This window comes from Trichomonascus vanleenenianus, assembly GCF_965637985.1.
Source record: "Trichomonascus vanleenenianus strain CLIB 3782 genome assembly, contig: TRVA0_032S, whole genome shotgun sequence".
Lineage (NCBI taxonomy): Eukaryota > Fungi > Ascomycota > Dipodascomycetes > Dipodascales > Trichomonascaceae > Blastobotrys > Blastobotrys vanleenenianus.
This window is the reverse complement of record NW_027481855.1, coordinates 21,644-44,771: the sequence shown is the minus strand read 5'-3', so window position 1 is coordinate 44,771 and position 23,128 is coordinate 21,644. Positions and strand designations below refer to the sequence as shown.

Genomic DNA, 23,128 nt, shown 5'->3' with positions numbered 1-23,128 from the left:
GAGGGACAACTGTCCACTAACTAGAAGTATCTATACCCCCGGAGGCTCCGCTACGCAGAGATATTAACATGGAACTAATCCTCCGCGAAGCGGAGCTACGGGAGCTCGAGGGCTGGCCCTAGAACATGGAGAGGATGCACAGCCGTACTAGGCATTACCCCTGGTGAAGCGGTGTTCCCAGATATACAGCATACCCAGATATACAGCATCGATTAATTTTTTTTCAGAAAATTTCACTCTGCAAGCAGGACCAAGTACCAGCAAGGAAAAGATGCCAAAAGATAGAGGCTCGCGAGATAAACTGCGGCATGATCCGCTCCATGTGGAGCTTTCTAACGGAGGTGGTGTGTTGAAATCACAGCCCAAGTCCAAGTCAGGACGTAAGATCCGATCCGAGGAAGACGAGGAGCGAGAGAAGTACGTCAACTCCAAGATGAGCCGGAAGATTCTGGCCATGGCCCAGCAGCAGCAGGAGGAGATTGCGGCCGAAGAGGAACAGGAGGTTGGTGCCAAGGGCATAGCTTCAGCGTTCCGTAATGGACAGATCGGGTCTCTTGACGACCTGCAGGACGAAGATGACGATAACGAGAACTGGTACGACGAAGTAGACGAGGATGAAGAAGAAGAGGGTGAGTACGAGGAGTACGAGGAATTAGAGATGGAAGAATTTGAAGGGGAGGCCGACGAGGAGGAATTTGTCAAGATGCACCTTGGAGAGGGCACCGGAAACGGAACTCTGGCCGATAAGATCATGGAGAAGATCCGACAGAAGGAGATGGCGCAGGCTGGTCCTTCTTCGGTTCAGTTCCGAGAAGATCAGCAGCAGTCTGCGGAAGGCGTCAGGCTGCCGCCAAAGGTTATCGAGACTTACACCATCATTGCTGATCTGCTGAGCCGGCTGAGAGCTGGCAAGATGCCCAAGCCGTTCAAGATGATCCCCACTGTACAGAACTGGCAGGACCTTATTTATGTGACCCAGCCGGAGCAGTGGACTCCGTATGTCGTGTACCAGGCGACGCGACTGTTTGTGTCGGCCATGAGCGGTGATAAGTCCAAGACGTTCCTCCACGACGTAGTGTTGATGCGGTTCCGGGAGGACGTCCAGGAGAATAAGAAGGTCAACTACCATATTTATCGTGCATTGAAAAAGGCTCTCTACAAGCCGGCAGCGTTCTTTAAGGGCATACTCTTCCCGCTGTGCGACGACGGATGCACTCTGCGGGAGGCCCAGATCCTGGGCTCAGTGATTGCCAAGATCTCGATCCCGGTGCTTCACTCTGCGATTGCATTGCGACAGCTGTGCGAGATGGACTACTCGGCACCGGTGTCGTACTTCATCAAGGTGCTGCTTGATAAGAAGTACGCCATGCCGTACCAGGTCGTAGACGCCTGCGTGTTCCACTTTATGCGATTCCGCCTCGAGCAGAAGCAGATGCCAACCATGTGGCACCGATCTTTCCTCTCGTTTGTGCAGCGATACAAGAACGATATCACTCCAGAGCAGCGAGACGCGCTGCTTGACACGCTCAAGACTCAGTTCCACGAGGGCATGGGGCCAGAAATTAGACGCGAGCTGGTTGCGGGACGAAACCGAGGCGAGGAGCCGCAGATCATGGAGATGGACTAATATTAATGTTTGTATAATACACACCCTTCTACGGATGTAATTGGGGGACCAGTCCCCCAAACCCCCTGGGGGCTCCGCTACGCGGAGGTTCAGTTGAGTCTCCGGGGCTAGTTATGAGGGGACTGGTGGTAGTGCTGTCACGAACTCCAAAAACACTGTAACGAGCTCTTAACAACGCGTGATAAATTGCTGCAACAAAGCTATCACCAATGGAAGTCCCCCGAAACCCCTCTAGGGTTCCGCTACACGGAGGAAGAGGCTCATTAGTAGACAGTAGAGGGGGGGGCTTGGGGGTCCCCCCCCCCCCAACTACGGGGTCTGGGGCAGCGCCCCAGGGAACGTTGCTCGTAACAGTTTGTTACAGTTTGCTGGAGGTTGATAAGTGTGTGCAATAAATATTCAGTAGGTGTACTATACAAGCGAATTTTCTCCTTCGTTTTCATGGAGAGATATATACAATAGCAATAAGGAACGCGTATTTCCAGAACAGCGGTTCGGTCGTAAGTCATCATTTGGAGGTTGTACAGGTCGTATAATGGTTAATAAATAGCGTCGAAAAGATGTACTCTTCGCCCTGCAAATCGTGAAGCGGCAAGTGTCGGAAGCCCTGCTGGAGGTTTCGAAGTCGAACGGTGTAACACGCAAAAATAGAGTCGCCACAGTGCAGAGTAAATCGTAAGAACGTAAAGTCGTAGTCTTCTTCGTCAATATCAAAGTTGTATGACGCGTTCCACACCGGGTTGAACCCGTTGTCGGCCGGCTCAGTCTTGTACTTGGATGCGGCGGTAGCAGTCAAGTCGAATCGCTTCAACTTGGCAAGCGAGCTGTATGGCAGGGAATCGCTCTTTTTGGACTCGCCCTTGCGCTGCGTACAGCTATTGTTACCAAACAACTCGACCGTAACATAGGGCTCAAACTTGTCATCAGCTTTGAGGTTCTTAGGCCTCGCAAGCTGCTGCGCCGAAATAACGCGCAGGCTCACCTTGTGCGTTGTTGTTGTCCCGCGCTTCAACAGCTTGCTGAGCCGCGACACCGGCTGGTGGTGGGCCGCCGAAGAGTTGAGCAAATGCGCCGGTTTGTGGACGTATCCAGTGTGCGGGTCAAACAGTGCCTCATTGAGCTGCATGCCAATATCATTCGTCTGCCAATTGAGCGCAACCATCTGAACCCCCCTACGCCAGTAAGGAATGGGGTCAAAGTTCTTCGAAGTGACTCTATACCCAGATGGGTACACTCGCATCAGGTAACGACGGTTGTGTTTCTCAAGCTGGGTCTCTTTTTCATTGTCCTTGACCATTGAATTGACAATGCGCTCCGAGAGCGAGAAGCAGTGGTTCGCCGTCTTGGATACGGGCAGCGAGAAGTTACGGAACTTGACACCGCTAACGTAGACACCAAGCTCGCTGAGTGGCTTGATGATCTTCGTTTGCATTGCCTTCTTCTTTCGCTTCGAATAAAACCGCCCCTTCGAGTCGCAGAGGGTCGACTCGTCGCTGAAGGTACAGTCGGTGGTGGTGGAACTGTACATGGTGTCGGAGCCGGCAGTGAAGCTACCGGAGTCGCTACTACCACCACCGGCGGTGGACCCTCGCGTATCGCTTTTGACCTTGATAAGAATGCGGTGCTTCAACTCCTTGGGAGAGGGCAGCGTAATGTAGTTTCGCAAGACCGGCTCGGTAATAAGCTGCTCTCCAAGGAGCCCCGTGAGTATCTCAACCATCTTGAGCTGGTTATCCGGGTTGCAATGCACTTCAAGCGACAGAATGAGCGGATAAGGCGAGGATATGAAACCGTACTTGCGGATCGTTTTAATGGCGTCAATAAAGTCGATAGAGGACGTAAAAGTCCGCCCGTGGCACACAATGGGCCCATTCTCGCCGTCCCAGCAGTCAATCTCGATGCACCGGCACCCGTTCTTGAGAGCGCGAATGTACGCCTCGACTGACGAAGCTCCGGCCACCTGCCGGCCCAGCAGGTACGTGTTGTGCGACGAAGACACAAAGTATTCAGTTATGGGCCGGTCGAGGTTCTCCTGGCACGGTTTCAGCGGCGGGAAGAGCGAGCTGGAAACGAGCATATCAGCAAACCGGTCAGCTGAAACGAGACCGGACTCGGGGTCGCAGAATCGGGCAAATGCATCTCTCAGCTCACCCTGCGACAACTCCTGGCGCTGGGTATCGACGACAAAACGCTCAAACTGCTCGTAGCTCATGCCTTTTTCGGGTGCAAAGCCCGTGGCGACGCCAAATATCTGACTTACTTCGACGCGGGCCTTCATGAGCTGTACAAGGCGGTGGAATTCGTCGTAATCGAGCCTGCCCGAACCGTCGCGGTCAGCCTCTTGGAATTTGCGCTGCAAAAAGCTCTTGGAGCAATTGATGTGGAGTCTCCGAGCAAGGTTCTCGACGTCGCTGAAATCAATGTGGCTCTTGCCCATGCGTCGCCAATGCATGCGCGCAAACTGGTCTCCCGGTACGGCCAGGCCGGCCATGAGCGCGTACCGGTGCTTTACTAGGTGCTGGAGCATGTTGATAAACACGTCGAACTCGGCCTGCGAGCCACCGGCCACATGGAGGACCCGCGTCTTGCTGTTGTCCGAGGCATAAATGATCGAAGCCCACCGAGAGGCCGGGTCCGTCGATTTGAGCTCTTCGCGATAGTTTGCAGCTTCCTCGCCGACCCGAATCTCGGTAATACGGTCTACCTGGAGGCGCGCCGAGGACTTGGACCCCCAGCGCACGATACCCGAGGCGGGCGAGACTACGAAGACCTTGTAGAGCCGTTTACGGTGGGTGATTTTACAGAGAGGGAACCCGTCGGTGAGCAGGTTAAGCGCAACATGCTTCGAAATGTAGTCATCATCGTAGAACATGGAGTTTTCGACATGGTCCGTGATGAACGTGTCAAAGCTGTCGGTTGAGAACTTGTGGACGACGCTTGATGTTTTCTGCCTTGTCAGGGGCCCGTGTGCCGAGTCCAGGCTGTGGGTCGACGGAGACGATGGGGACCCGGCCGATGAGCCCGGAGAGGTGAACCCGGCGGCGGATGCAAAGTATGCTGGGTTCAGATGCATAGATGGAGCGTCGACGATGCCGCTGACGGAGAACTTGCGGGTGATGTTCTGGGCTTTGGAGGAGAGCTCGACGGCGCTCCCGACGCGGTCGAGGAGGCTCTTGCCCAGGCGCGACAGGAACTTGCCAGAGGCAGGTGGGGCCGTCTGGGCCAGCGGGGGTGTTATCGGCGTAGCAGTGGAACACGGCGAGCACGGTGAGAGAGTGTCGTCGTCGCTCGACAATTCATCTATCACCCCCGGATTATCAAAGCTGGTCACGACCTTGAGGTTCATTCTCCGATCTTTATCAGTCTGGGGCAATTTTGCTGGACTTTTGGTGAACTTTGATGAACTTTGGGGAATTCTGGTGAACTTTGTGGACAATCACCCTTCAATGAACTTTGAACTTTAGTCGAAGAAAGCAAGCTCCAGGGTATTTATCCACAATGACTTAAAGCCCCACAATGATAGGTCGATGATAGTAATTTATGGTCCAAATTTATAAGTCGATGGTAACGATAAGTCGAATGATATCTCTAGAATTGATTGACCTGACCAAGGAAGCGGGGGGGATTAGTGACCGGTCGACATTCTCAAAACACTCTGATGGAAACCGATTTTTAATATAACAAATGTGTCCCTTTTCCTCTGCAGGAGATCTGGAAAAGGATAAAAAAAACAACGACGCAAGGGTCTTTCTGTAGAGCCTTCCTTAGAACTGGTGGTGACTGGAATAACGGGGGGGTGGTAGAACCAGCTCTAATATTATGGGTCAGCACAGGCACACGATGATGAAATAGAAATACCTACCACTCGTTCTCTTCCCCTTGATATTCCGAATAGCCTCGTTTTCTTTGCTTAAAAAGTCTCTTTGGCTGGTATAATAAAGAGAAAAAGTGCAATGCGCCTTCGGGCTTAATGAATATTTCCTGATCTCGCACTTCTCCACGCGTGGTGTTCCCCGAAGAAGAAATTTGTAGCTGCGGTCCCGGATGTACGCTGCGTAACGAATTGTACGCCGCCACAGATTGCGCTGCAAGATGGATAAGTACGCTTATATTATTGATTATAAAAGAAATAAATGGCCCATTGGCATGTATCAAGCAGGGATTATCCGACAAAGATGAAACACAGAAATCTGGAGGTTTATCCCAGTGACTCCGCATCAAAGGTTGCTCTATTACTTGTATTACCAATCGCCTGGTAGACCACTACACCACTACGGCACTATGGTGGGTACCGGAAGGTCGGGTCATTAATAGGGTGTACCCTGTGGGATGGGAAAGGGGGGGCTCTGCCCCCCCCCCCCCCCCCCCCCAAACCCCCCTTCTGTCGATGGTCGCTATGAGAATCCTCCGCGAAGCGGAGCTATGGGGGTTTGGGGGCTGGCCCCCAAGTCAATCGAAGCTGCGGGGTAATGAGTGCATAGAGCAGAGAAGTCCACTACCTATTATAGGGAACAGCAGATATTAGTAGAATGTAACCAGTTTAAGTGCTTCATTATATAGTTTTAGTCCCATTGATATCGCGATGAAGAGCTGTGAAGGGTACTGGTTTCGCAGTATTGCTGGGGGTGACACTCCGGTTAACTTCACAGTTGAGAATCCTTCGTTATACTCCAAAATGACCTAAGATGAGCAAGCATTGCCATTCATTTGTTAGCCTCAACTGGTTTGTAGTTTAAATAATGGCATAGTACTCATTTATCAACTCGAGTTGCTCTTTCTCATTCACCCAGTCAGTTCATTATTGTAAAGTCGAGATGATCTCTACGGCACAGATCAATATTAATGAAGTGCACTTAATTACCTGGTACATTGGAAATACATTCAGAGGGGGGTAACAGAAGATAGACAGTAGGCTAGCAAGCCTCGATATTGAGTAGTGTCTATACAGTTTGCAGCTTCTTATAATTCGAGCTTTTACAATCTTAGTAGTATCAGTTCAATAGTAGCCATCTCTTCAATGTGGAAAAAAAACTGTGCTTATATGTTGCGGCTGTTCAATTGCAAGGCCAATCAAGGTACACCCAAGTGCCTCGATACAACAAAACCGCTCCTTAAGTACCGTAATCTTCAGTTTGGGGACTTGCCCCCACCTCTTGGTCTCTATAATCTCTTTCCAAAGTCCGCCCTTAAAAGTTAAATACACATACGTTGCATTCTCCAAACGGTTCAGCTCAAGAACAGGCCGTCGTGAAGGAAGGAAAATACAATAGAAACGGTCCCTTTATTACCGAAAATTACTGAGTACTGAAAATACCTGGTACTATGGTATGAATACTCTAAAAGCTCTTTCTTCTGTTTCAACTTGGAATCGGAGTATGATTGACTCTTTTCGCAACATGGAAGAAAATATACAGGAAGAAAAGAGCACCTTACCTATATCATCCGCGAGGGTCCTCAAATAACTGAATTGTATCTATGGATGAATTTAATTGGTACACTACAACCGGGATAGATATCCATTCTCTCGGCGTTACTCACTGTAGTTTCAGTACCACTATACGACTTCCATCTCAACTTATACAGGCAGGCATATTTGGTGGCTCCTCTTCAATGTCAAAAGCCTATCCTCTTTTTGAATTGGATGATACAATTTCCTAACCCGGTAGTGTTACCGCTAATTTGAAAATCCCTGGCCGTAATGTGTCCTAGTGCTGGTCAATTGTTCACATGTTTAATACTCCGAAGATTGGCCAAAGATTAGTATTGTACTATAAAAATAACATCAGACTGGTATTTGGGTCTTCTATTCAGCAAAAAAAAATATTACTTGTTCCATTACTTGGCAATTCAAATGTCTGGTGCAGAAATGACCATTCAAGCCAAGGCTTTCTACGGGAAAATTCAACTACTCAGCAACCAAACTCTCGGCGCAGCCGAGCTATGGGGGGTTTGGGGGGCTGGCCCCCCAAGCTCATCAAAGCTACGTGAACAAACTACAGCGATTATCCTAGTATCGCCGTGGTAGTACGCGGATATAGCGAATTTTGATGTGGCGGACCGGGAGTTGGGCGGTTTCGAGATAGCAAGACACTGCCGACAACCCATCATTACCTACTCAACCTACTGAACTACGACCAGTTTGGACGAAACCCCGGAACAGCTCGCTAGTAAGAAGGCGATATTCATTATACAGGTGGGAAGCGAGTGTTCGAGGGCACATGGAGTGAGCTGCCCCCCGATATAGACACGGAAAGAAGGGTTTTTTCGAGAAAGAGAATGGCTGATCGGAATGGAGGCACTCCCGTAAGTTCTTCCCCGAGAGAGCAAAGAACACGGATGGTCGCTAACAGGAGGCAGAATGAACAGCCCAGGCTAACCGCCGGGCGGAAGATCAAAGATGCATCGCGGATGAACTCGATCAAGCGTGGTCCGTCGATAAGCTGGATCGATAGCGCTGCAGAAATCAGGTCTCCGCAGACGTATGGACACTCGGTGCAACGAAAAAGGCCGCTTGGCGGACTTTCAGGGTTTACACCGACCAACAATCTTCGCACAGGGCCCGCCCCGGCGCCCCAGAGGCCTCCATCCGAAATGATGAGGCAGCCAGCGCCAATCCAGATTCAGGACCAGATTGCTATCTTCAAAAGGCGGAAGCATGACAGGGAGGTCAAGTCGTCTGTAAGGAGGGAAAGCGAAGTTGCCTCTTCTCGCGGGAACGACTTGCGGCGCCAGCAACCGCTAAAGAAGGTGGTACGCCCCATCCAGAGAGAACCAATGATACTAAGCCCAGCTCTTGAAATCGCTACGGGAGGAGTACCGCTGAAAAAGCGGTTTACAGTGGATAAGTTGAACCACGGGGGGCTTTATCTACAAAAGATAGACCTCCATCTCGATTGGGAGGAGGAGAAGAGCTCCAAGTTCTCGTTGCGCGTAGTCTCAAACGAGGTTTCGATCGAGATGGTCCAAGAGGAGATATTGTCTCTTGTCGTATGTTTCGAGACGCATGAATTGGCTGTAAGGTTCAAAAAGGACCGGAGAATAGAGTGCAAGGGCGAAGAGTACTATGCGCCGTGCATGCTCATGAAGATTAGCAAGCTCAAGGATATGCAGCAGTGGTTTAACCTAGTAAAGAGCGAGCCGGGGGTCGGAATTAGCATAGAACGGGCGAACTCCGAGCAGATGGACGAGATTCACAAGGAGATCGCGGTCAGGGCCAAGCGCCAAGGGGCTATGCAACAGCCTCTAAAGCTCTCTTTGGACAATGACACACTGGTCCTCGAGAACCGCCACCACCAGAAGCCAATCAAGAACGACATTACCGTTAATCCACACAAGAAGAAGCTTACCGACAATGATGCCTCGTTCGCCAGCCGTATATATAATAGTGAGAGGACCGAGCCCAGGCTGCAGTCGGTATTTTCCCCCGTGGAGAAGGACAAGTATTACGATACCAAGCACCTGCGGCGGCGGAGTTCCCACGATATCCACAAGTTTACGGACGAAGAGGCCAACAAGAAGCTTAGAGATGATCTTGAAGGGCAGAAGTCTGGCGAGTCTCGACTCGCCGACCGCATTACACAGAAGCCCGAAGACACCTCCAACACCGATCGCTCACTTAATGACTCCAATGCACAGCGCTCCTCTCTTGAGTCCAACCTCCGTACTCCCACTGGTAACACCGAACTTAAATCAACAACGGAGAATGGGTTGTTTGCTGGCAAGTCTCCAGAGCTTCGCCGGTCGACGCGACAAACCACCAAGCCAATCGAGCAGCAGGCGTTGGAAGAAGACCCTGAGCGACTTGCCCGCATGCGCGAACGCAACAAGAAAATGTTCCCCTCGCCGTTGCAATACAAGTTTGCTGATAACAAGTCGGTCGAGATCACGCTGGACGACTTCAACCGTCTTGACGAGGGAGAGTTCCTCAATGATACCATGATCAACTTCTTCTTTAAGCTTGTGGTCCAGAACCAGTCCAACCTCGATGGGAACGTGCATCTGTTCAATACATACTTTTACGAACGTCTGAGGACGAGTGGGTATGAAGGCGTCAAGAACTGGACGTCGAAAACCGACATTTTCAGCATGAAGTACGTCATTGTCCCCATCCACGCCAAGCTGCATTGGTACCTAGCGGTCATTTACAATCTTCCTAGCCTGCTGGAGAAAAGGTATGAGATTGAAGAGGACAGCGACGTGGAGATGACCGAGACCACTGCGGCCGTAGACGACATTTCGCTCATCAAGTCGACAACAGCATCCAAAGAAATCCCCGTCCGCATCACGCGCAGCGGCAAGGAGGCATCCACTGCTAATAACACTAGCCCAAGGGCCACGCTAGACCCGCGCCACGCACCATGTATATTTGTTCTGGACTCCCTAAGAGCCCATACCGGTAGCAGTGGCCCCCAGCGTATCCTCAAGGAGTATATTGTCAACGAAGCGCGGGAAAAGAAGGGAATCGAAATAACCCGGGATATGATATTCGGGTTCAATCCCTACTCGCCGCAACAGCCCAATTACTGTGACTGTGGTGTCTATATTGTGCATTATTTGCAGCGGTTTCTGAGGTTACCGGAGCGGTTTGCCCAGCTTATGATCGACTTCCGTAACCCTAAGGCGAAAGAGGAGCTCAAGCTGCTGTGGCGAGAGGATCGATTGGGCAATAAGCGTGGCAAGCTGCGGGACTGGATTCTTGAGATGAGAAAGCAGTTGACGGGTGAGAATTCTAGTTCGCATCGTATCACTGCGGTTGATGACGACGACTTGAATGGCTCTGACGATGAAGATATTCTAGAAATTATGGCTTTTGACAAAGATTCGACACCACCGCCGCCAGCACCAGCATCGAAGTAACGAAATGTAATGACTTTTTTTCTGTTTATATATTGATACGCTATTACAGTATTAGTGGTCTGTGTTTGATCTGTCACTGTCCTACCGGTGTACTATGTAGGTAATATTGTAATATGGTCTCCATGGTAGTCAGTATTATTTACCATTCCAATCATGAGATAAAAAATATTTTTCTGAGAAATACGTAGAAATATAAGGGAATGGATAGATTTACTCGTCCATGGTATCCTCCGAAACCTGCCAGGATTGCATCGGAATTCCGATAGTAGTGGCTACATGACCTCAGCCGCACACTCAGGGGTGTCCACTGTATAGGAGGAAATAGAAATTTGTCATTGAATTCTTCCGGCTTTAGATCTAGACGGTTAAATAGATTTGGCAACTTTAGAACTCGACAATTAAATGGAATTGCCAGCTTCACATCTCGATAGTTAAAGGGGGAAAGTCTTCTTGGAAGCACAAAAGTGTTGCACCGAAAGGGGTGGCCCTCACGACGAAATTACAGAACTACGAGTTTGAAAGGCTCAGATATCTGAGTGAGAGTTTTGTAAAGGGTGAAAAAAAAAAGTAAAAAAAAACACCCCCAGGAAATGTGAACTCTTTCGTTACAGACAAATACCTGGTACTCCAGAGGTTTTCACCCCAGAGGTTGAGATGCCACTCGGCAGACTTCCAACTGTATTGCACGGCCATAATCGTTCATATAGCCACGCAAATGAAGCCACTTCCAACTGTATTGCACGACCATAATAGTTTCATATAGTCACGCAAATGAAGCAATTGCCATTGGTAGCATCCACAAAGAAAGAAAGAAAAGGAGAAAAGGAGAATCCGGGAATATTATCGAGTTTTTATACCGGTAGTTCTCTAGCTCCATGCCACTTCTTTCAAATGAGGCAGTTGCTCTGTAAACATCTACTGTATCTACGTGTACTGTATTTCTGAAACATGCAGTTCCAACCCTCCAGCATAATGAGGTACCTCCTTTTCCAATACCGTATGGAATGCAAATAAAGAATGTACGGTAAGGTTGAATTGAGCCAGTGGAAATTAAGTGAGAAACACTTCTGGACAAAAAAACAACTCAATTCATACTGCATAATAGCATTTAATGAATGCCCTTCACAACCCGCCATGGCAGCAAAGGAAAAAAGAAGAAGAAGCACTCCCTGTGTAGTAGGCCTAGGTACTGCAAACAACCAATCCTCCTGAATAATGCGTCACCCATGCCCCATTCAAGTGCATGTGCTATCATATCCGGTACGTATCAAAACAAGATACACTACCAGTAATACTGTATGTTCAATTGCCTTATCAAGTATACTGCATATCGTGTAGCCCCCTACGGCCGAACGACCCGCATCCAATAAAATTATCGGCCCGGCGACCAGGTTGTTGGACCTTATGGCGGTATCAAATGGGGTGACAGGCATTTTGAACACGCTTCATGGCCAACCAATTGATGATTATTCGAGTACTTGTCCCACATTTTTAACGTGAAAGCACTCGATAGGCCACCATCTTCCACATTATTCAGTGAAATCTGGCAATAAGTTTAGAAGAACCATTGTGGATACACAGAGAAAAAGCAGAGAACGAGGGATAGCCCTCTAATAACTACGAGTTGAACAACTCGGTTTAAAGTCCGAGAAAATTTGTCTGAGGGTGAAAAAATTCATGTAAAAAAACACCCCGGAGAAATAGAATCCATTTGGAAAGAAAGCGATTCGCCCGTCGCTGGATATGATAAGTAAGGCCCCTGTCCGACTCAGAGATGAAGGAATACTAGACGCGAAAGTCTTCGGTATGTATTGGAAGAATGTGATCGTTTCCAAGTGAAGCGCGAATAGTTTGGATGCCGCCATGGAAGGCGGCAAGGAAAAGAAAAGAAAAATTGGGAGGGTCAAGGGCCTTTTATAATTTTCCAGGGGGGGACAAGTGGAGGAAAGGGATGCCGAATTTGATCGACTGATTGTCTCCTGTATGCACCAATGAACTTTAAAAAGGAGGCCCAACAGAAACTTCCAGTGTCACTCCACCTGAATTATGTTAATTAATACTACTACCAATAGTACTGTGGTTCAATGTTCCCTCGGCGAAGCCGAGCCACGGGAGGTTTGGAGGGCTGGCCCTCCAAGATACCACTACAATGCTCTTCTAACATAGGTACACTACCGGGCTTATCAATATTGGCGGGGGACATGAGGGACATGAGAGAGACATGTCCCTGACACCTGGTGCGGGCCCCCGCGCGCGCACGCTCCCGGAATCCCGCTGCAGCCGGCGCGCGTCTTCTGAAATTTTCTTTCTTTCCCTTTCTTCCCTCCCCATTATGTCACTGGTAGCCCTTAGCTGCGCTTAGTTAACTATGGGGCTCCAATATTAACTGAGATTTGATATCTGGGGTAGACAGATATTCAGTGATAGCCGTATTTTAATGACCTGACCACTCTAAACGGAGAGAGGTGTGTCGTCAAGCAGACTGTGGTCGGTGCTAGGCCCTTGTGCTGTAGTCACTCTGTGGGAATGCTGTATCGTAGTTGGTGGAATTTTTTACCCGTATTACCCCTGAGTAGTGAAACTTGACGGTCACTGGGGTTGCATTTCTGACGATTTCGAGTCTTTTCAGAACTTGTAACCTGGCCTATTAAGAGTGACGTGTTAACAATAAGGGCGGGATGGCGTCCTGCTTTGTAGCGAGTTTGTGTAATGTTGCTTCGACTGGTACTGCTGCTGCTGCCCAGTTGGAGAGTTAAGTAGCGAGTGTAGAGCTGCTCTGTATGCTAAAGACGAGATTGCTATTGAGATAACTAAGAATGTCGCTATTTGTAGAAAGGCTGCGAGCCTAAATTTTTTCCCACTTTTTTCTCTCTCCCTTTTTACCATCGAACCTCTGTCATCCGACGACTTGACGACTACCCACCCCTTTACCTGTTGACGACAGAGGTCCACGAGCTCTATCATATAACAGAAGAGGACTTGAAGAGTCAGACAGGAAAAAAATATTTTCCTTTGGCCCCGAAATTTGTGAAAAGGGAGGTGGTTGAAAGAATCACTTGATTCCGGGTATCCTTCACCAAAGCCCGCGTTTTTTTTTTCTTTAAATCTCCATCACGAGCAGAGAATAATATACCTCTGGTTCATTTATTGCTCTTTCGCGTAAGGAGATTTTCATAATACTGTTGTTTTGTCTATTTTTTTGCTTCTTGGTGGTATTTTATAAGACTAGTAAGTTGGACTACCCTCAAGGTACGACCGAACTTGGTACTGACCTCATGTTAGACTGAAAAAAAGGGCCCCAAAAATGATGGAGTCCATGGCCCATGGCCCTGTTGATATCTCCGCCGAGGAGATTGAACGCAACCCCGAGTTGTATGGCATCAGGAGAAGCAGACGAGCCCATACCGTCCCCCAGCGATTCGACAGCCTTCCTGATTCAAGCGAGAGCGAGGACAGCGACGGGCCCAAGAAGCGGTCTCGAGGCAGAAGAGGCAGAAAGAAGAAGGATGTTAGCTATGAATATGAGGATGCGGATCTCGAAGAGGAGGACGAAGAATCCGAAGAAGACGACGACGAGTTTTATACGTCCCAGCGATCCAAGCCCTCTAAGCGGAAGCGCAAACTGCAAAGGAAGGAGGAGCTGGTTGATCTGGCTCCCCAAATCCGGTTCTCTACTCGTAACAGCAAAGCCGTCAACTACAACATTGACGATGACTTTGACGAAGAGCTCGAGGAAGCCATGACTTACGGCGAAGGCGAGGAAGGATATGACTACCAGGAACCGGCCGAAATTGAGCATGTGGATGCTATTGAAATAGTGCTTGACCACGAACCTATTGAAGGAGCCGAGGATCCGAAGGATCCAAAGTCTGGCCTCCAGTACTACATCAAATGGCAGGGGTACTCTCACTTGCACAATACATGGGAGACCCATAGCGATCTCCAGCATTTCAAGGGCACCAAGCGGCTGGACAACTATATCCGTAACGTGGTTGAAGTCGAAGCGGAGATCGAAAGGTCGTACCCCGATGATATTGAGTCCATGGTACTTGAGCGCGAACGACGTCGAGACGAGTACCAGGAGTTCAAGACAGTTGAGCGTATTGTCACCTCGGACAGAATTACGGACGAGTTTGGCGTCACCCAGCTAAAGTACCTTGTCAAGTGGCGGCGGCTTTATTATGACAGCTGTACCTGGGAAGATGCTGAAGAAATCGCCAAGCTGGCGCCGAAGCAGGTCGATGTGTTCCAGTCCCGCATTTCGTCAAAGATCTCTCCATCTCTAAGCGTGTCGTACGGCAACAATCGTCCGAGATTTGAAAAGCTGGTTGAGCAACCGGCTTTTGTCAAAGGAGGCGAGTTGCGAGACTTCCAGCTGACTGGAGTCAACTGGATGGCTTTCCTGTGGTCACGAAATGAAAACGGCATCCTGGCCGACGAAATGGGTCTCGGTAAGACGGTTCAGACCGTTGCCTTCCTATCGTGGCTCATTTACGCTCGAAAACAGAATGGGCCGTTCTTGGTCGTTGTCCCGCTGTCGACTGTGCCGGCTTGGCAGGAGACCCTCGATCTGTGGGCACCTGATGTCAACTACATTGCATACCTTGGTAATGCCAAGGCCCGACAGACCATCCGGGACTATGAGTTCTTCATCAACCCGACCTCGCGGAAGCCCAAGTTCAACGTTTTGCTGACTACTTACGAGTACATTCTCAAGGACAAGAACGAGCTGGGGCAGCTCAAGTGGCAGTTTTTGGCGGTGGACGAAGCTCACCGACTCAAAAATGCAGATTCGAGTCTGTACACTTCCCTTAGGGATTTCCGCGTGGCTAACCGTCTCCTGATTACCGGTACTCCCCTGCAGAACAATATTAAAGAGCTGGCTGCGCTGGTAGATTTCCTCATGCCGGGCCAGATCTCCATTGACCAGGAAATTGACTTTGAGTCGCCCGATGCTGACCAGGAGGAGTACATCCGAGACTTGCACAAGCGTCTCCAGCCGTTCATCTTGCGACGACTCAAGAAGGATGTTGAAAAGTCTCTTCCGTCCAAGACGGAGCGAATCTTACGGGTTGAGCTCTCCGAGATGCAGACCGACTATTACAAGAACATCATCTCGCGAAACTACTCTGCTCTCAACGCTGGCGGTACCAGCTCGAACCAGATGAGTCTGCTTAACATCATGGTCGAGCTGAAAAAGACTAGTAACCATCCGTATCTCTTCCCTAACGCTGAGAACCAGTACCTGGCGACAATCAACCACGATCGGTCGCGGGAGAACCTGCTGCGAGGCATGATCATGAACAGTGGCAAGATGGTGCTTCTCGATAAGTTGCTGGGTCGGCTTAAGAAGGACGGTCATCGAGTGCTTATTTTCAGTCAAATGGTCAGGATGCTCGACATTCTGGGCGACTATCTGTCAATCAAGGGCTATTCATTCCAGCGGCTCGATGGTACTGTCCCAGCCGCGACTCGAAGAGTTGCCATTGATCACTTCAACGCCGATGGGTCTCCAGACTTCATTTTCCTGTTGTCTACTCGAGCCGGTGGTCTTGGTATCAACCTCATGACTGCCGATACCGTTATCATCTTTGACAGTGACTGGAACCCCCAGGCCGATCTCCAGGCGATGGCGCGGGCGCACCGAATTGGCCAGAAGAACCACGTTATGGTGTACCGGTTTGTGTCTAAGGATACCGTTGAAGAAGAAGTGCTCGAACGGGCTCGGCGGAAAATGATTCTTGAGTACGCCATCATCTCGCTAGGCATTACCGACAAGTCTGCAAACACTAAGGCGGAGCCTTCGGCTACCGAGCTGAGCCAGATCCTCAAATTTGGCGCCGGCAATATGTTCAAGGCTACTGACAACCAGAAGAAGCTGGAAAACATGAATCTTGACGATGTGTTGAGCCACGCTGAGGACCACGTTACCACGCCAGACCTTGGTGAGTCGCATCTGGGTGGTGAGGAGTTCCTCAAGCAGTTTGAAGTCACCGATTACAAGGCGGATGTTACGTGGGACGATATCATCCCCCAGGACGAGCTATCTAAGATTAAGCAAGAGGAAGAAAAGAAGAAGCATGAAGAATTTCTGCAGGAGCAGATTGCCATGGCCTCGCGGCGCAAGGTTACCCAGCGGTACGGCTACGACGAAGACGAAGATGAAGATGAGAGCGAAGATCGCAAGAAGAAGAAGAGCAAACGTAAGGGAGCTACGGAGCTCAGTGGCGCCCTGGATCCTTCTAATCTTGGCGAACGTGAAGTCCGAGGGCTGTACAAGGCTATTCTGCGGTACGGAGATGTGTCCAAGATATGGGACAAGCTGTTTGGCGACGGTACTCTGAGCAACCGTAAGCCAGAGCTCGTTAAGCGGGCGTACAGCGACATTGTGCGAATTGCCAATGAGACTCACCGCAATGAAACGGAGCGGAGGGCTGTCCAGCGTGTCAAGGATCTCGAAGAGGAGCGGGCAAGACAGGCGGCTATTGCGGCTGGCAAGGAGGTGCCCAAGCCCGCGCCCAAGAAGCGAGAGAAGAAGGCTATTCTGTTTGATTATGGTGGGGTCAAGAGTCTAAACGCTGAGCTCATTATCCAGCGGCCTGACGACATGCGCGTAGTTAATGAGCATGTTCCCGCGACTGGGTTGACCGAGTACCGACTGGATAAGACAGTCAAGCCGGTTGCCGGGTGGTCGTGCGAGTGGGGAGTCGACGAGGACTCGAAGCTGCTGGCCGGTGTGCGGAAGTACGGGTATGGCGCGTGGCAACAGATTCGAGACGATCCTATGCTGGGGATGCAAAACAAAATGTTCCTCGAGGAGCATAGGGTGGAGAAGAAGCAGGCGCGGGACGCTCAAGAAGTCAAGGTTGCGCCAAAAATGCCTGGCTCTGTGCACCTTGGGCGACGAATCGACTACCTTATTAGTGTTCTAAAGGAAGACGGAACAGAAACCCCGAAGGAGCCGGCGAGGAAGCGGCAGCGCACTGCTACTGGCACGCCAGAGATGCGTTCCGCCTCGCCGAATCACCAGCATAGGCCTGCCAATGGCAAGGTCAACATTAAGAGCCGTGTGGACAGCAGGAATAGCACTCCAGAGGAAAAGAAGGTACACAAGAAGAAGGCGGTCAGGCCAGCGGCTCCGAAAGCGGAGGAAGAATACTACAGCGATTACGAGTCGATGGACGAGCAAGAGTGTAAGGAGGTCATGCGACCGGTTAAGAACAGCTTACGACGGCTCAAGAAGGGTCGGGACGGGGTCAACAAGCACGAATTTGCGCTCATCCTCAAGAAGGAGCTTCTGGCGGTCGGTGACTTTATAGACTCGCGAGTCAAAAAGCATAACGGAGACCGGGCCAAGCTTGAGAAGCATCTGTGGGCGTTTTCGAGTTTCTTCTGGCCAGTGCCGGTCAAGAGTGCAAACATTAGAGCAATGTACAAGAAGAAGAAACAGGAGACCGGCCCAAAATAGATTTGGTAATGCATTAATGGATAATTTATTCTCTTCTCCAACGGGAGCTCGAGGGCTGGCCCTCTAATACATGCCTTGACTACCTAGCTGGGGTGGACCAGTGCCCCCAGACCCCCCCCTTCCTGCAAATGCATACATGTAATACAGTAGTAAGATAGCTATATAGATCCATTGGGGAAGTCGTCTCGGGTAATGGGTTCCCAGGAGCCGGTGGACGAAGTGCTTGATTCTTGGTTGTTATGTTCGGTGATGTCAAGAGACTCGAGCATTCTTCTCACAGAGACAAAGTCTTCGTCCTCGATCAACTGCTCCGGGTTGAACTGCGGTCCATTGATGATGGGCTGGTCGGGGAATGTCTTGTCGTGGAATAAACGAATGCTATCGAGGAACTCAGCGAACTTAGCACGGGAGGTACTGTCAGGCAGCAATTGTGGGTTGTTTTGCTCAAATGCATCAATTCCTTGGTTAGCAACGTGCACAAGGTGCTGGTATATCTGAGATACGACACGCACCCGATTGTACCCCGCCTCGCCAGATCCCAGGGGCTCCACCAGCGTCCTAATCAATGCTCTCAGCACAGCGCCACAGTACTCCATATCTAGCCCTATAATTTGGATTGAGTGCGCTTCAGCGAAGGGTTATATATTTAATGGCATTACAGAGTTTAACCTTCTCAAAGGCATAGCAACTACTATTCCAGAACCTTAGAAACGGGGGTTTGGGGGGCTATGCCCCTCAATTACGGGAGCTCGAGGGCTGGCCCTCGAGTATGTCACCCAAGCCGCCTATAGTGAATGATAAGCCGCATGCATTGCGGCTCAGACAGCATCCACGGAGCGTGAGCCGCATTGCAGCCCAAGAGCGTAACTACTCCAGAACCTTGGGAAAAACGGGGGGTTTGGGGGGCAGAGCCCCCCAACTACGGGAGCTCGAGGGCTGGCCCTCGAATACATCTCCATGACCAGGACCTACCAGGGGGGACTGGAGGCTGGCGGAGGGAGAAGCGATAAGATGCGGCTGAGAATATTTCCGAAGAAGGAAAGGGGCGCGGCGAGGGGCAACTGATAGCGCGTGACCAGGAGTACGCGGGAGGCGTGCTGGAGAGTACGCGGGCGGGTGAAAAAAGTCGAAAAAAAAATTCTTTTCACACTTCTCTTCTCAAACACCACACACTGTTGATACAAAAGGCCCATATTCCTTTAAAAAAAATATAAAAAATTGAAAAAAATAAAAAAGATAAAAATTCTTCAATTCTTTTTGTATTAGTTTTTTTATTTTTTTTATTAACCACAAAACTAGTCGTTCGATCCCCATTCTTAAACTACTAAGCAAAAAAAAAGACAAAACACATTAAAAGATGTCCACTGACGCTTCCGTTGCCGCTGCCGAAAAGGCCATGAAGGAGATGAAGCTCGAGGAGACCAAGGCTCCAGTCGAGGAGGCCAAGCCCGAAGAGGCCAAGCCTGAGGAGACAAAGGCGGAGGAGACAAAGACCGAGGGTGGCGCTAGCGCCCCGGCGTCTACTGCGCCCGCGACCAACGCGTCCCTCTACGTGGGAGAGCTCGATCCGTCCGTGACGGAGGCCATGCTCTTTGAGGTGTTCAACCAGGTGGGTCCTGTGGCGTCGATCCGAGTGTGCCGAGACGCGGTGACGCGACGGTCGCTGGGGTACGCCTACATCAACTACCACAACGCGGGTGACGGCGAGAAGGCTCTCGAGGAGCTTAACTACATTCCGATCAAGGGTCGATCGTGCCGAATCATGTGGTCCCAGCGGGACCCATCGCTGCGACGAACTGGTGCTGGTAACATCTTCATCAAGAACCTTGATCCGGCCATTGACAACAAGGCTTTGCACGACACTTTCTCTGCGTTTGGCAACATTCTGTCGTGCAAGATTGCCACTGATGACTTTGGCAACTCCAAGGGCTACGGATTCGTGCACTACGAGGCTGTTGAGTCCGCCGAGGCGGCTATTAAGCACGTTGACGGCATGCTTCTTAACGATAAGAAGGTGTACGTTGGCCGACACGTGTCTAAGGAGGACCGACAGTCCAAGTTTGAGCAGATGAAGGCCAACTTCACCAACGTTTACGTCAAGAACCTCGAGTCTGACATGACTCAGGAGAAGTTTGAGGAGATGTTCAAGAAGTATGGTGCCATTACTTCTGCTTCTCTGGCTCTCGACCATGAGGGTAAGCCACGAGGGTTCGGTTTCGTCAACTTTGAGTCCCACGAGGCTGCTGCCAAGGCGGTTGACGAGATGAACGACACTGAGCTCGAGGGCGGCAAGAAGCTGTACGTGGGCCGAGCCCAGAAGAAGTACGAGCGAGAGGAGGAGCTCAAGAAGCAGTACGAGGCGGCTCGACTCGAGAAGATGCAGAAGTACCAGGGTGTTAACCTGTACGTCAAGAACCTCGACGCCACCATTGACGACGAGAAGCTGCGGGAGGAGTTTGCGCCATACGGCACCATCACCTCTGCCAAGGTCATGACCGACGACCAGGGCAAGTCCAAGGGCTTTGGCTTTGTGTGCTTCTCTGCCCCAGAGGAGGCCACCAAGGCTGTCACCGACATGAACCAGCGAATGGTTGCTGGCAAGCCACTGTACGTTGCGCTCGCCCAGCGAAAGGACGTGCGACGGTCCCAGCTGCAGCAGCAGATCCAGGCCAAGAACCAGCTGCGAATGCAGCAGCAGGCTGCCGCCGCCGGTGGTTTGCCAGGCCAGTACATGCCTAACCCAATGTTCTACGGCCCAGGCGGCCAGCCAGGCTTCATGCCACCACCACGGGGCATGCCAATGCCACCAAACCCACAGATGATGCCACCACGAAACATGCCCCCACAGGGCCAGTGGCCAGGCCCACGACCGGGTCCTAACGGCCAGCCAATGGTGCCAGGCTACCCACCAATGGGCTACAACGGCGCTTACCCACCACAGCCACCACGAGGCGGTCCATCCGGCCGAGGCGGCCGGGGCGGTTTCCGAGGCGGTCGACACGGCGGTGCCCCACCAAAGGAGGAGTCGCTTGCTGCCATTGTCGCTTCCGCTCCAGAGGAGGCCCAGAAGCAGATCATTGGCGAGGCCCTCTACCCAAAGATCATTGCCCAGGAGGGTGTCCAGGACCCGGAGTTTGCCGGTAAGATCACTGGTATGCTCCTTGATATGGACAACTCTGAGCTGCTTGCTCTGGTCGACGACGAGGCTGCTCTCAAGAGCCGAGTTGAGGAGGCTCTTGCTGCCTACAAGAAGTACCTCGAGTCGCAGGAGGGCGAGTCCACCGAGGAGCCTGCTGAGGCTGCCAAGGAGGAGGAGTCCAAGGAGTAAAGAAAAAAGTCTTGTACATGTTTTTTTTTTGCTAGTAATATTTAATTATTGTTTTTTAAGTATGGGAAATTGAATGTTTGGTTTTGTGAACCCCCCCTCTCTCCTTCAATTGTCTTCGAGGGCCAGCCCTCGAGCTCCCGTAGTTGGGGGGCTCTGCCCCCAAACCCCCGTCTTGAATGGTGGTTACAAAAATAACAACCTTACCTCGTAACAAACTCCCGTTACGATGTGTTACAAACCCTTAGTTACAGCGGAAATCTCCGCGTAGCGGAGCCCCAGGGGGGTTTGGGGGGACTGGTCCCCCCAATTACGCTAGATATGTACTAGTAATGTAGTGTATTCGAGGGCCAGCCCTCGAGCTCCCGTAGTTGGGGGCTCTGCCCCCAAACCCCCCACTTGATGGTTTCAAAAGTAACAACCTCTGTTACAAACTCCCGTTACGGCGCGTAACAAAACGTTCGTTACAGCCGAAATCTCCGCGTAGCGGAGCCCCAGGGGGGTTTGGGGGGACTGGTCCCCCCAATTACACTAGGCAGGACTAAGGTACGAGAAAACAGTAAGAGGGCTGTTGGTAATGTTAGAAGATACGATAAATACTATTTACAATTGTGAGAGACGGTTACTCATTCTTTTCAGGGGTGGTGGTCTGTGCGGCTTGTGCGGCTGCTTTCTCTTCCTGCTGCTTTCTCAGCCGCTCCTCAGCCTCCGGCTTCAGCTTCAGCGGGGTTGTGGGATGGAAAGAAACCTTGAACTGCCTCTTAACTGGGTTCCCATTCTCGTCTTTCTCATTCGGGTCATCTAGTCTTTGGATCTACTTCTATTAATCACTAACTCTAATAATTCTGAACCCTACTTACCAACTGGTAGTCTGACATGTAGTTAATAGATAGGCCGATGCCCACGGCAGCGCCTATAAACGCCGCAACAATCCTTCCTGCCGCAGTCGGAGCCATAGTTAATACCCGGAGTTTAACAGTTTATACGGAGGAAAATGTTCACTTGGGAGCGGTGGTGGTCGGACCCGCTTGGAGGGGGGTGCAGCCACCTTCACCACACCTCACATACACACATATACCCATAACTCACCATGTCTGCTGGACTTCCTAAGCGAATCATCAAGGTAGGTGGCCCAAGAAATAACGGAATATGTTGCTAACTGGCCAGGAAACTGAGAGACTCATTTCGGACCCCGTTCCGGGGATCTCGGCCAAGCCTCACGACGATAACCTGCGATACTTTGATGTGACCGTAGACGGGCCAAGCCAGAGTCCATACGAAGGTGGGCGGTTCAAGCTGGAGCTTTTCCTTCCAGAAGACTATCCGAGTATGTTAAACTACTGCTAGGAGAAGTGTTTTGACTAACTGGGGTGGGTTTATAGTGGAGGCACCAAAGATCCGGTTCCTGACTAAGATCTATCATCCAAACATCGACCGACTGGGGCGAATATGTTTGGATGTTTTGAAGACCAACTGGTCTCCGGCATTGACTATCCGAACGATTCTGCTTTCTATCCAGGCTCTGTTGGGTGCTCCGAACCCAGACGACCCACTTGCCAACGATGTGGCTCAGAACTGGAAGGATGACGAGAAGAAGGCTATTGAAACGGCGCGGGAGTGGACGGCTCAGTATGCTAAGTCTGAGTAGAATGACAAAAAATGGGGGAGGGTTTTTCTGCATAGTTAGATGTTATACACCTACACACATTTCCTTGGCTATTTGTTACTGATTTATTGCAAATTGGAATTCGCAAATGTTTAAGGCTGGGCAACCAGTGTATTGGTAGTTGTTTGGTAATTGATTAGCTGTCGATTCTTTGGGGTTGGGGCCTTGATGTGGGATGTTAATTTC

General features: G+C 50.6%; 8 protein-coding genes across 8 annotated transcripts; 5 read left to right on the top strand and 3 right to left on the bottom strand.

Annotated features, from left to right (window-relative positions):
• Nucleotides 1–271: 271 nt before the first annotated feature.
• Nucleotides 272–1,627, top strand: ENP1 (snoRNA-binding rRNA-processing protein ENP1; the record flags this gene model as incomplete). Its single annotated transcript, XM_076686031.1, has 1 exon — nucleotides 272–1,627. One exon carries the CDS (start codon nucleotides 272–274, stop codon nucleotides 1,625–1,627), a length of 1,356 nt encoding a protein of 451 aa, XP_076539695.1.
• Nucleotides 1,628–2,135: 508 nt separating this feature from the next.
• Nucleotides 2,136–5,547, bottom strand: PLC1 (phosphatidylinositol phospholipase C; the record flags this gene model as incomplete). Its single annotated transcript, XM_076686030.1, has 2 exons — nucleotides 5,490–5,547; nucleotides 2,136–5,438 (listed from the first exon to the last, which is right to left on the bottom strand). Exon 2 carries the CDS (start codon nucleotides 4,971–4,973, stop codon nucleotides 2,136–2,138), a length of 2,838 nt encoding a protein of 945 aa, XP_076539694.1. The 5' UTR covers nucleotides 4,974–5,438; nucleotides 5,490–5,547.
• Nucleotides 5,548–7,903: 2,356 nt separating this feature from the next.
• On the top strand, nucleotides 7,904–10,483 carry ULP2 (SUMO protease ULP2; the record flags this gene model as incomplete). Its single annotated transcript, XM_076686029.1, has 2 exons — nucleotides 7,904–7,930; nucleotides 7,985–10,483. 2 exons carry the CDS (start codon nucleotides 7,904–7,906, stop codon nucleotides 10,481–10,483), a joined length of 2,526 nt encoding a protein of 841 aa, XP_076539693.1.
• A 2,890-nt stretch (nucleotides 10,484–13,373) lies between these two features.
• Nucleotides 13,374–17,951, top strand: CHD1 (chromatin-remodeling ATPase CHD1; the record flags this gene model as incomplete). Its single annotated transcript, XM_076686028.1, has 2 exons — nucleotides 13,374–13,711; nucleotides 13,766–17,951. The coding sequence occupies exon 2, from the start codon at nucleotides 13,788–13,790 to the stop codon at nucleotides 17,949–17,951; it is 4,164 nt and encodes a 1,387-aa protein (XP_076539692.1). The 5' UTR covers nucleotides 13,374–13,711; nucleotides 13,766–13,787.
• A 158-nt stretch (nucleotides 17,952–18,109) lies between these two features.
• TRVA0_032S00342 (uncharacterized protein) lies at nucleotides 18,110–18,547 on the bottom strand (the record flags this gene model as incomplete). The annotated part of the gene is made up of 1 exon (XM_076686027.1): nucleotides 18,110–18,547. The coding sequence occupies one exon, from the start codon at nucleotides 18,545–18,547 to the stop codon at nucleotides 18,110–18,112; it is 438 nt and encodes a 145-aa protein (XP_076539691.1).
• A 761-nt stretch (nucleotides 18,548–19,308) lies between these two features.
• On the top strand, nucleotides 19,309–21,279 carry PAB1 (polyadenylate-binding protein; the record flags this gene model as incomplete). The annotated part of the gene is made up of 1 exon (XM_076686026.1): nucleotides 19,309–21,279. One exon carries the CDS (start codon nucleotides 19,309–19,311, stop codon nucleotides 21,277–21,279), a length of 1,971 nt encoding a protein of 656 aa, XP_076539690.1.
• Nucleotides 21,280–21,898: 619 nt separating this feature from the next.
• TRVA0_032S00298 (uncharacterized protein) lies at nucleotides 21,899–22,154 on the bottom strand (the record flags this gene model as incomplete). The annotated part of the gene is made up of 2 exons (XM_076686025.1): nucleotides 21,899–22,090; nucleotides 22,137–22,154. 2 exons carry the CDS (start codon nucleotides 22,152–22,154, stop codon nucleotides 21,899–21,901), a joined length of 210 nt encoding a protein of 69 aa, XP_076539689.1.
• A 212-nt stretch (nucleotides 22,155–22,366) lies between these two features.
• On the top strand, nucleotides 22,367–22,924 carry UBC13 (E2 ubiquitin-conjugating protein UBC13; the record flags this gene model as incomplete). The annotated part of the gene is made up of 3 exons (XM_076686024.1): nucleotides 22,367–22,399; nucleotides 22,444–22,603; nucleotides 22,659–22,924. 3 exons carry the CDS (start codon nucleotides 22,367–22,369, stop codon nucleotides 22,922–22,924), a joined length of 459 nt encoding a protein of 152 aa, XP_076539688.1.
• Between the last annotated feature and the right edge of the window lie 204 nt (nucleotides 22,925–23,128).